Source organism: Haematobia irritans, chromosome 1, assembly GCF_050003625.1.
Source record: "Haematobia irritans isolate KBUSLIRL chromosome 1, ASM5000362v1, whole genome shotgun sequence".
NCBI lineage: Eukaryota > Metazoa > Arthropoda > Insecta > Diptera > Muscidae > Haematobia > Haematobia irritans.
This window is the reverse complement of record NC_134397.1, coordinates 49717153-49733607: the sequence shown is the minus strand read 5'-3', so window position 1 is coordinate 49733607 and position 16455 is coordinate 49717153. Positions and strand designations below refer to the sequence as shown.

General features: G+C 33.2%; 2 protein-coding genes across 2 annotated transcripts; both read left to right on the top strand.

Annotated features, from left to right (window-relative positions):
- Nucleotides 1-970: 970 nt before the first annotated feature.
- On the top strand, nucleotides 971-1670 carry LOC142224840 (uncharacterized). The gene is made up of 3 exons (XM_075294626.1): nucleotides 971-1250; nucleotides 1308-1473; nucleotides 1548-1670. The coding sequence occupies exons 1-3, from the start codon at nucleotides 982-984 to the stop codon at nucleotides 1668-1670; spliced, it is 558 nt and encodes a 185-aa protein (XP_075150741.1). The 5' UTR covers nucleotides 971-981.
- Nucleotides 1671-3918: 2248 nt separating this feature from the next.
- Tango9 (transport and golgi organization 9) lies at nucleotides 3919-6170 on the top strand. Its single transcript, XM_075290299.1, has 5 exons — nucleotides 3919-4114; nucleotides 4185-4245; nucleotides 4308-4394; nucleotides 4488-4641; nucleotides 5126-6170. Exons 1-5 carry the CDS (start codon nucleotides 4053-4055, stop codon nucleotides 5920-5922), a joined length of 1161 nt encoding a protein of 386 aa, XP_075146414.1. The 5' UTR covers nucleotides 3919-4052; the 3' UTR covers nucleotides 5923-6170.
- The last annotated feature ends 10285 nt before the right edge of the window (nucleotides 6171-16455 follow it).

Sequence of the window (16455 nt, the reverse complement as noted above, 5' to 3'; positions counted from 1 at the left end):
ATACCTGTGGCTTGAAAAGCAGCATTTTCATAGCTTCCGGGACTGTCAACCAAGAAATTTACGTGAAAGAGTGTTTGAATAAACGTCTGCTGCCTTTCCTGAAGAAACACGGTTGTTCCGTACTGTTTTGGCCGGATTTGGCATCTTGCCATTACGGTAAAAAGGCCATGGAGTGGTACGCCGCCAACAACGTGCAGGTGGTTCCCAAGGACAAGAACCCTCCCAACACGCCAGAGCTCCGCCCAATTGAGAAATACTGGGCTATTGTCAAGCGGAACCTAAAGAAGACCAAAAAAACTGCTAAAGACGAGCAACAGTTCAAGGCAAACTGGCTTTCTGCGGCGAAGAAGGTGGACAAAGTGGCTGTACAAAATCTGATGGCAGGTGTCAAGCGTGAGGCCCGGCAATTCGGATTTGGAAAAGCGAAAGCCTAACTGAATATTTTTCCTGAATTTTATACTAATTGAACTTGAAAAAGAAATTTAATTTGATTTTTGAAATAAACGATTTCACCGATTTGCACGCGTTTTCCCTTGACCAAATTTTGACCTATCACCCTTTATTGGTAAAATTTTAACTAAAATCAACTTATTTTCATGAAGTTGAAATTTTCGTTGCCTTCTTTCTGAACCAATCTTAAGAATTATTTAAGGATACAAAGAGGCAACCAAGGCTAAAATAAACAAACGTCTACCTATTAGCTTAACCCAGTTGATAGATACCGAAAATTCCAATAGATAGATATTAATAATAATTACTCATCACCATGGAGGTGATTTATATAACACACACGCTTTATATAACAAACCCATGTGAAACAACAACAAACAATGGTAACATTCCGTCTGTCCTTCCTTATGTCCTTTCCTTTGCCACCATGGCAAATAAAATAACCTAAGCAACGCGATCCACGTTAAAACCAAAACGAAATAGCTTTAACAATACACTAACCAACACCCAGGTATTAGAACAACCTTGACCATGATATCGCGAAGAGATAAACTTCTAATCCATCCTTGGGAACAAAGACGCTATGAACAGCATCGAGAAAAAGTGAAATCCGCAAAAGCTGCCATAGATCGTTCACCACCCATCTTTTATCCACATGTGGTACAAAAGGCCAAAAAGCAACAATCTGAACGGGAGCGTACTCTTCATGTGGAAGCTGAAAATGTGCGTTTATTACAAAGTTTGGCTGACATTATGAGAAGTAAACGTATGCCAGATTTTTGGCGTGAGCCTAGACCAAAGTAAGTTCTTATTTGATAGCGACATGGGAAGCAACGATTGCAATTTAATTTTTCTAGTTTCTTGGGTCGTGAAAAATTATTTGAAACTCGTCCCAGAACTGCTTACCAAAATTGGTGGTCACCCATGGAGAATGTTAATGTGCCGGATTGTGTAGCCAATGCTTTGACTAAACGAAATCCTCGATGCCCAACCTGTAACGGTCGACCAGAACAAAAGATTACGGTAAACGGTGTTTTCTTTTACCCAGAATCTTAATGGGGATGCCCTATAAAATCTTTTATTTTTTCCTATTGCAGATTATTCCTGAGGCCCGTATACCATGGCAACCACCCAGAATGACTTTTAATAAAAGACTTTTAGCCAGCTGCTATTTACCAAATCAATCAAATCATTCACCAACAAAAGTTAAGTCCAAATAGTTCAATAAAATTATGGTAGAAAATTTATTGTGAATCCTATACAAAAATTGGGAAAATTATATAAATGTATAATAGCATAAACCACATAGACCCTTAGCTGGACATGCCCTTCAGTACGGGCAGCTGGCACACATTGTTACCAAATACAAGCTAAAAACAAGTTAGTAAAGTCTAAAGTCGGGAGGGGCCGACTATATTATACACATCACCACTATATAGACCAAAATTTTTGATAATATTTGGCCACATCGAGCAATAATATTTAAACAGGCGGAACCATATATAATTCTTCTGTGGAAGGTTTGGGGACATCTGCGTTGACATTATGCCAGTTTTGCCTAAATCTGAAGAATATATGACACTTTATCTAAAATATTTTTTTCTGTGTATAATAAAATCAATGACAATAAAATTCCGTTGAAATGGGTGTAAATTTTGAAATTGTCTACCATATTTTAACTAAACTACTCTCATGGTAAAGTTTAAAGTAAATTGAAATGAAAATTTGGTCTCCGGTAGTTATATGAATCTATATCGGGAGAAAGATATATATGGGAGCTGTATCTAAATCTGAATCGATTTCAACGAAAATTAGCTTTTACCGTCCATTGTAATCTTTGTGGAAAATTTGAAGAAAAGAAACGTAAAATTCTGGTCTCTAGGGCCAATTAACCAAATTTGTTATTTGGTTTTAAGAAAATTTGGCATGGATAGCTATAATACTAATTCTACTCCATGTGCATAGCCTCAAATAAATCGGACTAAAACTTTGGCGGCGTCTACGGTCATATGAGTCTAAATGGAGGCTATGTCTCAATCTGAACCGATTTCAACCAAATTTAGCAAGGATTAGTAGAATATCAATTCTACTCTCTGTGCAAAATATTACGTGAATCGGTGTTAAAATTTGGCGTCTACGGTCATATGAGTCTAAATTGGGCGAAAGATATATATGGAAGCTATATCTAAATCTGAACCGATTTCAACAAAATTCGTCACAATTGACGACAATATCAATTGTACTCATTGTATAAAAGCATTTCAGGGTAAAACTCCGGCTTCTGAGACCATAAGATATTTATGGGTGCTCTATCTAAATCTTAACCGACTTGGCTGATATTTTGCAAGTTTTTCGAGATATTCGGATGTACGGAATTTGAACAAGATCGGTTGATAAATACGCCTATTATGACCAGATCGGCGGTAAATATATATGGCAGATATATCTAAATCTGAATCGATTTTTTCCAAAATCAATAGCGATTGTCTTTCTCACAAAACAGACCCAATGCCAAATTTAAGGATGATTGGACTTACACTGCGACCTATACTTTGCACACAAAAATACAGGAACAGACAGACAGACATAGCTAAATCAACTCAGAATTCCATTCTAAGATGATCGGTATACTAAACGATGGGTCTCTGACTTTTCCTTCTTGGCGTTACAACAAATGCTCAAACGTGGAGAAGGGTATAATGAGATCTATATGATGTTTTATTCGTAGCATATTATAATTGTTTATAAACCATCAAACACATATGAATCAGTATGTTTGTAATGGAGTTTCAGGGTAATAGTTTGGTTTTAAAAGGCAGGTGTACAATACAATAATTCGTTAAATGTTTGAAGTTAATTTTTTGTTACTTACCCTCTCCATCCAATTGCGTTGAAATTTGATGTTGTGGACGAGCAATCATATCGTCTACTGCCAATCTTGAACCACATTGTTATGCTTTTTTCACCTTTTCACTTCTTTCCTTCTATTTGAGGAAATGTTATCATAAATTCACCATCCAACAAAGCTTATTGGGATGTATATTCAGTTTATTTTTCACTTTAATAAATTATAGTTATTTCTTCACGAACACTTTTCCTTAATAATTAATTTTAAAGAAAATAAACTTTTGGAAACGTTGCGCTTTGGATAATTCCTCTTCATCTTATCATTTGCCAAAAAATAGCTATTGTTTATTATTTTAGCGGGAAGGCTCAAACTTAGTGTCCATCTCTTCAATAAACATAAATATAACAGAACTTTGAATTCAACTACCTATTAAGTTATTATCTTTGTTATGGCAGTGAATTCAAACGATTACCAAAGCTTATTTGGTTTAATATGGCAACACCATTGCATATGTTTTGTAATTGGGTTACTCATTTATCGAATACCCATTTGTATCAATGGGTAACCAATATTGAACTAAGTGCATCTTCGGCTCTTATCTTTGTTTATTTGTGTAATAAGTTTGAAGTTTGTTTTTTTTTTTGGTGTTGCAACTGCATTTTGATCTCTGGATTTTCTTGGGCCCCCTTTAAACAAAAACAAAAGGTTCCAAACTAAGGGATACAATTGAGATTATCCCCAACGTGTTAGCAAAATGAATTCCCTGACTATCTTGGTCTTTCTAATATTTAGTTCCTGCAATACCCTACTAATCAAGTTAGTATCGGCATTTAATTATATGCAATTAGGGATTAATTATTTTTTTTTCTGTATGTTCTAACCAAAGGTGGACAAATATATTGCAAGGAGAATGTTCCGATGGCAAATGGCGTTATTTTCAACATCCTGTGAGTAAATAGTATAAATGATTCCTATAGCACACATTTTGATTCCACTATATATTCCACAGGTCTTCCTAACTTTCCTCATGTTTTTGGGAGAATTCTTTTGTTTTGTTATCTACAAATTTACTTATTGCATACTGCGTAGAAGAAATGTAAGTTTGAATGTTTCTAATGTTCTTATGGATTTACGTCCTTTTCATCACCTTGGACTGTATTATCTTATTATACTTTTCATGACATCTTAGGATGGCTCAGAAGACTCCAATTTGTTAACTGGTGGTGATCGTTCTTTTCGCCCTATGGATATGTTATTACCGGCTTTTTTGAATACGATAACAACAATCATTTTATTAACCGGCATTTATTTGACATATGCTTCCAGCTTTCAAGCCATAAGAAGTATGTATATATGATAAAACTTTGTATAGATTAAAAGCAAATAAGGAAAGTCAAAATTCGGTATTAACATGGTACACATTTTATAACATTCGCGAATATAATTTTTCTATAATTCAAATCGAAGCAGTTGGGCTATGCCCCGATATCAGATATTTTAAATTTTTTATATTCCCCTCCAAGTTCCGAAATTCGAAATCGCAAAACTTTCATTTGGTCATAAATTTTTTAATACGGAATCTTAGTAACTTAATTCATAGTAATATAGTTCTCTTTAATGAGAAGTTCAAACTAAAATTGTATTGGAATATTGCATAAATTCTTACGATTTGCCATTCCGAATTACGGAATGTTGGGCATCATATTCATATTTATTTATGGAATATATAAAAATTTAATAGGACTACGAGGGTGGTTTAAAAATTATTCCTAAAGATTCTAATTAGTATAACACAAAAAATAATATTCTCACCTAATTTCATTACAGGTTCAACAATTGTCTTTGTCGGTCTTTTTGGTTCCATGTATATGAATCAAACATTGATCGGTCGCCATTGGTCAGCTATAATAATAATAGCCTGTGCTATGACTGTAATTATTTCAACCGATATGCAGAGAGTACTATACGACAATGCATCATTAGCGCATCCAAATAAAAATGCAATACTTACTGGTGATCTATTGATTTTATGTGCGTCAGTATTTCAAGGGGCTAAAATGACTTATGAAGAGAAATATGTCAAGGCATGCAATGTTCCCATTTTACAAGCACTTGGTTGGCAAGGTATATTTGGCCTATTGATAACCTCTTTGCTGGGTATTTGCATGAATTACCTACCCACACCCATGGCACCATTCAATGATAGTTCGCGTAAGGTGTTCGATGATTTGCAGGACATTTTTACACAAACGCAAAGTAATCCATGGCTTATTGTGGCACTATGCATTCTTGTCTTTACAACATCTGTTCATGCCTACACTGGATTATGTATTATACGCATTTCTTCATCGGCAAATCTCTTATTGGCCGAGAGCATTCGATCCTATTTAGTTTGGTTAATGGCTTGCCTAATGGAATGGGAACAATTGTACTTTGTGACAATCATTGGCTATGTCATTCTACAATTGGGATTGATAACCTATCGCAAAGCTGTAATATTGGAGTGGTATCGTTCCATTATGCTACAAATAGCACACCGTCGTTATGCTGAGATGTCTGCAGATCCTTCGGCTGGCATGGGAGGGGCAGGTTTAGCCACAAATCGCCCTGCTGATATTATCTAAACTATATTGGTATTTTCTTGATCTTTAAATAGAAACATGTACTTCTCCAATGTAATTCGATTTTTATTTTGTTTATTAATGTGATACGATAATATATTTTAAAAATAAATACCCCATGAAAATAATTTACATGCATACATACAAATATATATACATATATGCTAGTTAAAGTAGACATGAGATATGTAACTGTAATGAAGACTTGTTTATGAAACTGGTATTTCGAATAAATTATTTACTAATAATGATTAATGTGTTACATAATTTCATTTAATACTATTATCAATAATCTTGTGAAGTGGATTTATGAAGGAAGCAAAAAATTTAATATGTCAAATTACAGTATTATTGTCATTTATCTCTGAAAGATAAACTCTATCGAATGAACCCAGCCTCTATACCGCACGCGGCTTAGTTTTTGCATAATAGAACAAAATCTAAAAATTCGAATTTGAAAATCTAATATCGCGTTTAAAGTTCTGGTTCATGTCTAAATTTTTTACTGAGAATTTCCAATTCAATTTTTATCTTCACAAACATCCTTTCTACCATTAAGGTGGGTATTAACTCGAGTTTAGCCGCTAGCCGCTAAAATTATCATTTTCATGGTTACTTTTCTTTAATAATTAACTTTAAAGAAAATAAACTTTTTGCTTTGGATGATTCCCCATCAGGTTATAAACATATTTGCCCAAAAAAGTTGCAATTTTATTCTGCTTTTACAGATTTATTTTTGATGGTAGCGGCTAAACTCGAACTTAATACCCATCTTTACACAAAAACTAACAAAATGGATTATTTATGCTACACAGCTCTCAACCGGGGAAATGAACATATTTTACATCGCCACCTCTTGAATGCTTGTTACTTGTTTCTGCAAGATTCGTCTGCTGAAAAGCGGAAGCATAAAACAACAAACTTATTACTGATGCTTCGATTAAAAAACTTCTTGCAAATTGCTAAGTCGATAAAATACTGTATTGTAGCTACTATACTGCACAAACAAAGGCCACGATTTTTGATTGTTTCGTGGCCTTTGTTTGTGCAGTATATCTGAAAGATGCACCAAAAAATGCAACTACACCAGTCAAACAAAATAAATAATTATACCCTGCGCCACACTGTGGAACAGGGTATTATAAGTTAGTGCATATGTTTGCAACACCCAAAAGGAGACGAGATAGACACATGGTGTCTTTGGCAAAAATGCTCAGGGTGGGCTCCCGAGCCGATATAGCCATGTCCGTCTATCCGTGAACACATTTTTCTAATCAAAGTCTAGGTCGCAGTTTTAGTCCAATCGACTTCAAATTTGGCACAAGTATGTGTTTTGGCTCAGAATAGAACACTATTAGGTTAGGTTACAGCCCGATGTATCAGGCTCACTTAGACTATTCAGTCCATTGTGATACCACATTGGTGAACTTCTCTCTTATCACTGAGTGCTGCCCGATTCCATGTTAAGCTCAATGACAAGGGACCTCCTTTTTATAGCCGTGTCCGAACGGCGTTCCACATTGCAGTGAAACCACTTAGAGAAGCTTTAAAACCCTCAGAAATGTCACCAGCATTACTGAGGTGGGATAATCCACCGCTGAAAAATGTTTTGGTGTTCGGTCGAAGCAGGAATCGAACTCACGACCTTGTGTATGCAAGGCGGGCATGCTAACCCTTGCACCACGGTGGCTCCCAATTGATTTTGGAAGAAATCGGTTCAGATTTAGATATAGCTCCCATATATTTATTTCGCCCAATATGCACTTATATGGCCCCAGAACCCAGAGTTTTACCCTAATTTGCTTAAAATTTTGCACAAGAAGAACAATTAGTACTATAGTCAAGTGTGCCAAATTTTATTGAAATCGGTTCAGATTTAGATATAGCGCCCATATATATCTTTCGCCCGATATGGACTATTATGGTCCCAGAAGCCAGAGTTTTACCCCAATTTCGTTGAAATTTTGCACTAGGAGTACACCCAAAGAAATTTGTTAGTAGGGACAGCAGAAAAGTCTGCTAAAACAGCAGAGCAGCGTTGCCAATTTAGCTTTTTTCCCGCTAGATTTGGCTTTTTTGAAGACGTTTAGCGGGGAAAAAATGCATTTAGCTTTTAGCTTTTTTTCTGGCTTTTTTTCATGACCTTTTTAGCTATTTTTGGCTTTTTTTATTTTCGACATGTTTCTATTGAAATATGGATAAATCGGCGTTTTTATCTAAGCCTTGCTGCAAGTATAAGGGTTTCCACATATTTCAAAGCTCAGTTGAAACATTAATAATGAGTCCACCCATTATGCGGGCATTTTTGTAGCAAATACACCTTGTTGTAAAGTTTTTTCATTATATACATAAAAGTTATCGTAAACTTTAAATCTACTATTACCATACAAATTTGTTAGATAAACTGTCAGTAAATTATTGGGAATATTATCATTTGACTCGTTTGTCCTTTTTATGTTATTATAATATTCTAAAGTTATTACGATATTACTAAATTAAAATAGTAGATGTGAATAGCTTTGTGCACTGAAAAAATATTGTCGTCTCCTTAAAATACGAACGCGAATTTTGGTTATAATAGCATTTGTGAATTTCTTGTATATAAACTGTTTTCCTTGTCCAAAAGACGATAAAGTCGTTTTGTCCTTATAATTAAGTGATTCAACTTAAAATGGGTATGTTTTCATGAAAGAAGGAAGAATTAATGAAATAGTCTTTAAATGTGAGGAGTTTTTGCATATTAACCACAAACCAAAATAGAATATGTTTTTCAACACTTTATTTTAAAAACGTATATATACAATAATTTCTACTTGAAGTCGAGTCTGAATTTGGAAATTTAAGTTGGTATAGGTATTTTCTACAATTTAAATAAAAGTAATGTATTTCGAATTTTTCACAATTTCAAATCCAACCTAAAATTTTATTTAAAAAAATGACAAATCATTTTTTTACCAAATCCAAAGCATGCTTAGATCATTTAATATTTTAAAATAACAAGTAAATAAAATAGAGGTGTTGGGAAGGTAAAGGGTGATTCTTTTGAGGTTAGGATTTTCATGCATTAGTATTTGACAGATCACGTGGGATTTCAGACATGGTGTCAAAGAGAAAGATGCTCAGTATGCTTTGACATTTCATCATGAATAGACTTACTAACGAGCAACGCTTGCAAATCATTGAATTTTATTACCAAAATCAGTGTTCGGTTCGAAATGTGTTTATCGACAAATTTTGTTCAGCGATGAGGCTCATTTCTGGTTGAATGGCTACGTAAATAAGCAAAATTGCCGCATTTGGAGTGAAGAGCAACCAGAAGCCGTTCAAGAACTGCCCATGCATCCCGAAAAATGCACTGTTTGGTGTGGTTTGTACGCTGGTGGAATCATTGGACCGTATTTTTTCAAAGATGCTGTTGGACGCAACGTTACGGTGAATGGCGATCGCTATCGTTCGATGCTAACAAACTTTTTGTTGCCAAAAATGGAAGAACAGAACTTGGTTGACATGTGGTTTCAACAAGATGGCGCTACATGCCACACAGCTCGCGATTCTATGGCCATTTTGAGGGAAAACTTCGGAGAACAATTCATCTCAAGAAATGGACCGGTAAGTTGGCCACCAAGATCATGCGATTTGACGCCTTTAGACTATTTTTTGTGGGGCTACGTCAAGTCTAAAGTCTACAGAAATAAGCCAGCAACTATTCCAGCTTTGGAAGACAACATTTCCGAAGAAATTCGGGCTATTCCGGCCGAAATGCTCGAAAAAGTTGCCCAAAATTGGACTTTCCGAATGGACCACCTAAGACGCAGCCGCGGTCAACATTTAAATGAAATTATCTTCAAAAAGTAAATGTCATGGACCAATCTAACGTTTCAAATAAAGAACCGATGAGATTTTGCAAATTTTATGCGTTTTTTTTTTTTTAAAAGTTATCAAGCTCTTAACAAATCACCCTTTAGCTCCCACAAAACGAAGGACTTCCAGTAAAAAATTTGTGATAGTAATCAAAATGTATCGAATACGCAAACAGAGCTAATATGCCTTAGATATTGTTACAGTCTCACAGAAGTGGAATTAAAATGAAAATAATATGCATTGTAAGTGAAATAAAGCCTTTAAGTTTGTTAAATTTCAATCAAAAATGTGACTTTTGATACAAAAAAATTTAGCTTTTTTTCTAGCTATTTTTTAGCATTTTTTAGCTTTTTTTAGCTATTTTTTTGGGCAAATCTAGCGGTTTTTGGTGAAACAATTCTGGCAACGCTGCAGCAGAGAGTCTGCTGAAAAAGGGACAGCAGTCACTGTTTGCTGAAATAGCAAACATTTCCTACTATTTTTGAAGCTCGATTACACTAAAACATGTTTTATTTTGGATAAAATAAAAATGTCAACTTAGGAGCTATCCTAACATAATTAAAACAATATTTTATGAATGTCTATAGAATGTGACCAAAAATCTGAATATTTATCGAATTGAGGCATAACAGCAAACAAAATGTTACGTAACAAAATGTAAACAAAATAGTACGGTGCAAAAATATACCAAAAACTACTTTTGGTTCTTAAATATGCTTTGGGGAAAAATTTATAACCTAAAAATTTTATAAATTGTTGTTCATTTGGCCCTGAAGTACAAAAATATAACAGCAGACATCGACTTCTGTTTTTAGCAGACTTTTTTCCATGAGTGTACAATTAGTAGTGTAGTCAAGTGTGCCAAATTTTATTGAAATCGGTTCAGATTTAGATATAGCTCCCATATATATCGTTCGCCCGATTTACACGCATATGACCACAGTGGCCAATCTTTTACTCCGATTTAATTAAAATTTTGCACAGGGAGTAGAATTAGCATTGTAGATATGCGTGCCAAATTTGGTTGAAATCGGTTCAGATTTAGATATAGCTCCCATATGTATGTTTTTCTGATTTCGACAAAAATGGTCAAAAATACCAACATTTTCCTTGTAAAATCGTCAAAGTTGTAAAAATGACTCTAATTTTCCTAAACTTCTAATACATATATATCGAGCGATAAATCATAAATAAACTTTTGCGAAGTTTCCTTAAAATTGCTTCAGATTTAAATGTTTCCCATATATTTTTACTAACATTGTGTTCCACCCTAGTGCATTAGCCGACTTAAGTCTATAGATTTTGTAGTCTATCAGATCGGGTGTTATTTTAGTGTAGATCGGGTGTTATTTTAGTGTATGTATTTGGGACAAACCTTTACATATAGCACCCAACACATTTGACGGATTTGATATGATATCCAAAATTTAGATCTACAAAGTGGTGCAGGGTATAATATAGTCGGCCCCGCCCGACTTTAGACTTTCCTTACTTGTTTAATTATGGATTATACAGCGAATACATGCTTACTTCAGATATCAATCACTGTCTGTATTAAAAATGCGTTATTTTGCTTCATAATTTCTTTACTTATACATATAATTGTAATTGGCATTATTACACTATTATCATGTTCACAAAAGTATTCTAATAATTTGCAAATGAATCTAATTAAAATATATTTAACATTAATTAAGCTATTTTTAGTTTAATAAGAACACAAAAACACATATCGAGTAATAATGGCAACATAGAAGTAACATTTATTAATTGCTCATTAAAATCAAACAAAAGAAAAATGCAAAATATAAAACTGTTTAATTATTTTGTTCATTTGGTATGTTTTCAAAATCTACACATAATTAATAAACACAAATACACATTTCCTTTGGTAAGTAATCGCTCAAAAAAGGAAGGGATGGGAGACACATATGACGACTCATTTATCGTTTAAGATTATTTCAACAGATCAACACATGTTGTATATATATGATTTTTGTTTCTTTCAGTATATTTTTTTTATATATATTTAGATTTATAACAATATAACATATATTATTCATACATTCATATAAATCAATGTTGTTTATATAAGGATGAATAGAAGGAGTCGAAATAACGTGTTATTCTTTATTCAGTTCAAGGGATTGACTATATATATGTAAAAACCAAAAATACTTGGTATTATAAGGTCTGTTTTCATTTTGTAGTACTACCACTACTAAAAGAAAACAGGCCTATTATTGTCTTGTTATAGTTGTTTAATTTGAATAACGATTTTATGTAGTATATGCAGGTATTCACCATAGAATTATAACGCCTAAGAAGTCTTTACATAAAATTAAATTTTGTTTAGTGGTGTGAAGACAGATCTCAATAAGTAATCAACTATCCATGAGTTTTTATCCTAAAAACATAATAATAATATTTGACGACGACTAAATACATTTCATGATATTTAAAATCGAGTTTTCAACTTTTGATGTTGGCCTTAAATAATAGGCTTTAATGTAGGATTTTCCCCAACTTCATAGAAAAAGATAATATGCTGTTGACTTGTTATGTGTCTTTCAAGAGTTTGTCCAGCAATGCGTTTAAGATTTCTTTTGGTAGGTTTTGTCGGCTAAAAACGGGATAACAGTCTCGTTTTCTATATAGCAGTGTACATTTTGCATATTTTAGCCAGCTTGAATCAACAGTAATTTGTCTGCTGAAAAAATCAACAGTCGCTGATTTTTTTTCTATCCTACGAATTGATCGATTTATATAAATATAAATGAAGTCATGGTTGGCAAGTCTATTAAAAAAATGCTATAATTAAAAATCGATTTTTTGTCAACTTATTATAAACTCAAGTTTTAAATGTAGACAATTTTTACAAAATTTCAAAGACCAATTTTTAGTTCTGAGTACATGGGCTTGGGCTACGCAAACCTCCTCAGGGCCTTTTCGAAAATTTAACAAAAATTCTATTATACCTCATTCACATTGGGCTCGAAATCTAAAAGTAGATTTAGAATCCCTTTTTTTAAGGTAAATGACAGTTAAAATCTTGTCAAAGTGGATTTTGGAAGGGTAATGTGAATGAAGTATTAGCCTAAAATTCTATAATTCCTATGAGTATGAATAAATAGATACATATGAATAGGACCAATATTTCGTGTACACTTTCATGCAGATCAAATATTAAGTGTAATAAAAAAGAAATCCAAAATTTTCACAATAGATGGTTTTATTTAACTGTGGCTCGCGTTGTATAAGTCCTATCCGGTTCCTTTAGATGGCGTTAGAAAGATGACCGAGTATGGGCCTGTTCGAAACCGAAACTTTTTATACTAGCATTGTTAAAAATTTGACGTAAATCGAGGTGAGTATAATTTCACTAGCCCATGGGGGGCTAGTAAGAAATTTGACATTTGTTGAAAATGCTTGACATTTACGACATCACTAGGCTTGGCATGTTTTGATTATATCAAAACAAACAAAAAGTAGTTTTATTTGTTAATGAAATGATTACATCAAATTAGCAATTGTTTTTCACCATAGTAAATTGTTATCTCACCATAGTAAAAAGTTTCGGTTTCGAACAGGCCCTATGTTCTGGATTCCCCTTCAAATAGATTTCATTTTCCACTTTGATGACCTCCCTAAAATTTTTGGTTGTTCTTAGTTTCCCGTGAAGCAAGATTTTTCGAAATCGCTGGCCAAAAAATGAATGTCTGCAATTCATATGATTTGAAAAGGAAAATGTAAATATATAATCACATATGTGGCACAATTCTTTTATTTCCAAGTTTGTGGCAAAATGTTAATTTTTATTTTTGGAAATAAGATTCCACTAAAAAAAACCGTGAAAAGTTATCCCGTCTGTGAGAACAATCCTACGGGAACAATACCCAACATGTCTTTCATGGGAAACCCAAAACATACCCGGACATTTCGTGCTAAAAAGCGTTTGTGACAATTGTGTCAATGGTTAATTCAGTATTTTTTAGATTTTCGGTCTATAATTCGTTTGGTACCTTTGGTCGTAATCTTCTCTTTATTAACTTCAACTTTATTAAAATAAGGCAGAAATTCGCCCATGCGTTAAATCGAGTTTCTTTTCGGTCGGCCCCGACCGTCATGTAAGCATGATCATAGGGCCAATTGACCTTCCATTGTCTAATACAACTTTGACATTAAAATTACCGGAACGAAATCGTAGGTGTGAATTGATGTTACGCTTAGCTTGCATTTTCGGGAAATATATCGATTTTTTTTTCCTGTACCAATCATTGTCGTATTCTCAAACAAAAATCTCAAAAACTTTTTTATTTTTGCTGTAGGGAATATCATCATTCTAACGCCATCTATCGGAACCCGATCTCTATGTCCGTTAAAATATTTTATCCGTAATTTAGGTTTGGTGGCTCTCTGTTGTTCCGCAACCCAGTCAGAAAAAAACCATCGGAAAAGCGTTGTAAAAGCGTTGTGAACGGTTGATACACGGTGGGAAAAAGCGTTGTTACAACCCCAAAATGATAACATCATTCCACGGTGTATCGATTGTATTTAACAACGTTTTCAAAGCGTCATGAAAACAATATTTTATACGCTTTTCCGATGGTTTAACGAACGCTTTGACAACCCCAAAATGATAACATCGTTATACGGTGTATCGATGGTTTTTACAACCATTAAAAAGCACTGAAAAACAACATTTCATACGTCTTTCCAATTGCTTCTAGAATGCTTTAGGAGGGTTAGAATTATAATTTTACAGTACCTTAAAACCGCTATTGAAACAAAACAAAATTAGTGTTTTACACTTTACAAAGGAACATCAGAAAACTTAACAATTACCCCCATTTTCATAAAGCTCCGTTAGTGTTCCGTTAACTAACCTACTTTTGAACCGTATTATGGACGAAATTGTCATCTTGCATATATATTCCATAGCCAGTTAAGATATTTGCAATTTACTTTCTGTTAATTGGCAGTTAAAGCCTAACGGAGCTACATGAAAATGGCCGTTAATAAGAAAAACACATAATTAAGATTGACATTTATAATTGGTAAAAAAATTATTTTAATATGGTCAAAAATCGCTAAAGTGAAAACTAAATCAGTAAAAAAGGCATAAAAGTATACATATTTGTTGCAGATTTCTTTATATCTTGATGGGGAATAGCCCAAAGCAAATTTTCATAAAGTTTGTATTCCTTAAAATGAATTATTAAAGAAAAGTAATCGTGAAAAATTTGTGATTTTAGGGGCTAGTCATATGTCTTTATTATTTCCTATAGGTAATAGTTCAAAATTCACTCTTGGAAAAGTTTTAAGGTACATTAAAAAGAGAATCCTCTACGACACTAAAATGAACTTAACAAAGGGAAAAAGTTATACACAAATGTGCGTATTTCACACAAAACACTTCAGAATTTCTTAAGATTTGTACATTTTACCCCAAATGCGCCAAAAGATTTGTACATTTTACCCCAAATGCACCAAAAGAATATTCTTGCAATACTGAACTCCAATTTTTTCCTTCAAACAATGACATTTTCTTTAAAGGTGAGTATTAAGTTCGAGTTTAGGCGATAAAAACGTCATTTTTTCACGATTACTTTTCTTTAATAATCCATTTTAAGGAATACAAACTTTGTGAAAATTTGCTTTGGGCTTTTCCCCATCAAGTTATAATAAAATTTGCAACAAATATGTATCATTTTGTGCATTTTTCTTACTGATTTAGTTTTCACTTTAGCGATTTAAGCGGCTAAACTCGAAGTTAATACTCACCTTAACATGTGAAAAAATAGTAATTATGTCTAACAAAATTTCTTCAATTAGTCGATAAATAAGTACTTATATTTGGGTTTTGGCGTGATGTCAGAGTTTAGTTTAGTTAAAACTTTCTACTCATTTGTAAAATTACCCAAATTGTTGTTCCTAGTGGTTTCACTGTTAATGTACATATTCACTTTATATGATAAAGGAACATTATCCTATTATAAATCAATTCCTATTGTTTAGCAAGCGTTGTTTCAACGTTGGGTTCCAACGCTGTTACAACGCTCAATATTTATAACCATCGTAAATTTCTGACTGTGAAGGTGGATAAAATCGATATTCCGTTTTTATATATGTATGCAAGACGGACATGGTAACCATTGATATTTTGTTTATAGTAATTAATTTAATATATCGAGCTTGAGATCAAGATTCGTACGAGAGTAAGAAACTTTTAGACATGCAACCAAGAGGTTTATTTGTGTAATGGTAAAAATATAGTCTAAAGCGTTCAGATAACTAGAAAATTTAGGATTTCCAAACCATAGCCAATAGTGTTTATTGAACTAATAAGCATTAGCTTTCTGAGGTAAATAAACCTGCTTATTGCATATATAAAAAGTTTATGATTTGGTAATATTTCGCAAAAATCTTGATCTCTTAGCTAAATAGGAAGTGCAGGGAGATGATCATAAAAATAAAAACAAACACCAAAATATTTCCTACACTCAAGTTATATTAAAACCACAAATAAAGACAAAACACAACAATATGTTCTAGTATTTGTTTTTAATAATGTTGGAATGTCTAAATTTGACAAACAAAAATTTAATAACAATGAGGAAAATAAACTTGCTTTTTCGGGAAAAAATTGTATACCAAAAAAAGAAAGAAATTAAA

What these genes read in the sequence shown, in the direction of transcription:
- LOC142224840 (XM_075294626.1), top strand. Translation starts at nt 982, where the DNA reads ATGATATCGCGAAGAGATAAACTTCTAATCCATCCTTGGGAACAAAGA. An exon ending in TGGCGTGAGCCTAGACCAAA is followed by an intron (nt 1,251 to 1,307) that starts GTAAGTTCTTAT and finishes TAATTTTTCTAG; the next exon opens with TTTCTTGGGTCGTGAAAAAT. An exon ending in GACCAGAACAAAAGATTACG is followed by an intron (nt 1,474 to 1,547) that starts GTAAACGGTGTT and finishes TTCCTATTGCAG; the next exon opens with ATTATTCCTGAGGCCCGTAT.
- Tango9 (XM_075290299.1), top strand. Translation starts at nt 4,053, where the DNA reads ATGAATTCCCTGACTATCTTGGTCTTTCTAATATTTAGTTCCTGCAAT. An exon ending in TGCAATACCCTACTAATCAA is followed by an intron (nt 4,115 to 4,184) that starts GTTAGTATCGGC and finishes TTCTAACCAAAG; the next exon opens with GTGGACAAATATATTGCAAG. An exon ending in GCATACTGCGTAGAAGAAAT is followed by an intron (nt 4,395 to 4,487) that starts GTAAGTTTGAAT and finishes ATGACATCTTAG; the next exon opens with GATGGCTCAGAAGACTCCAA.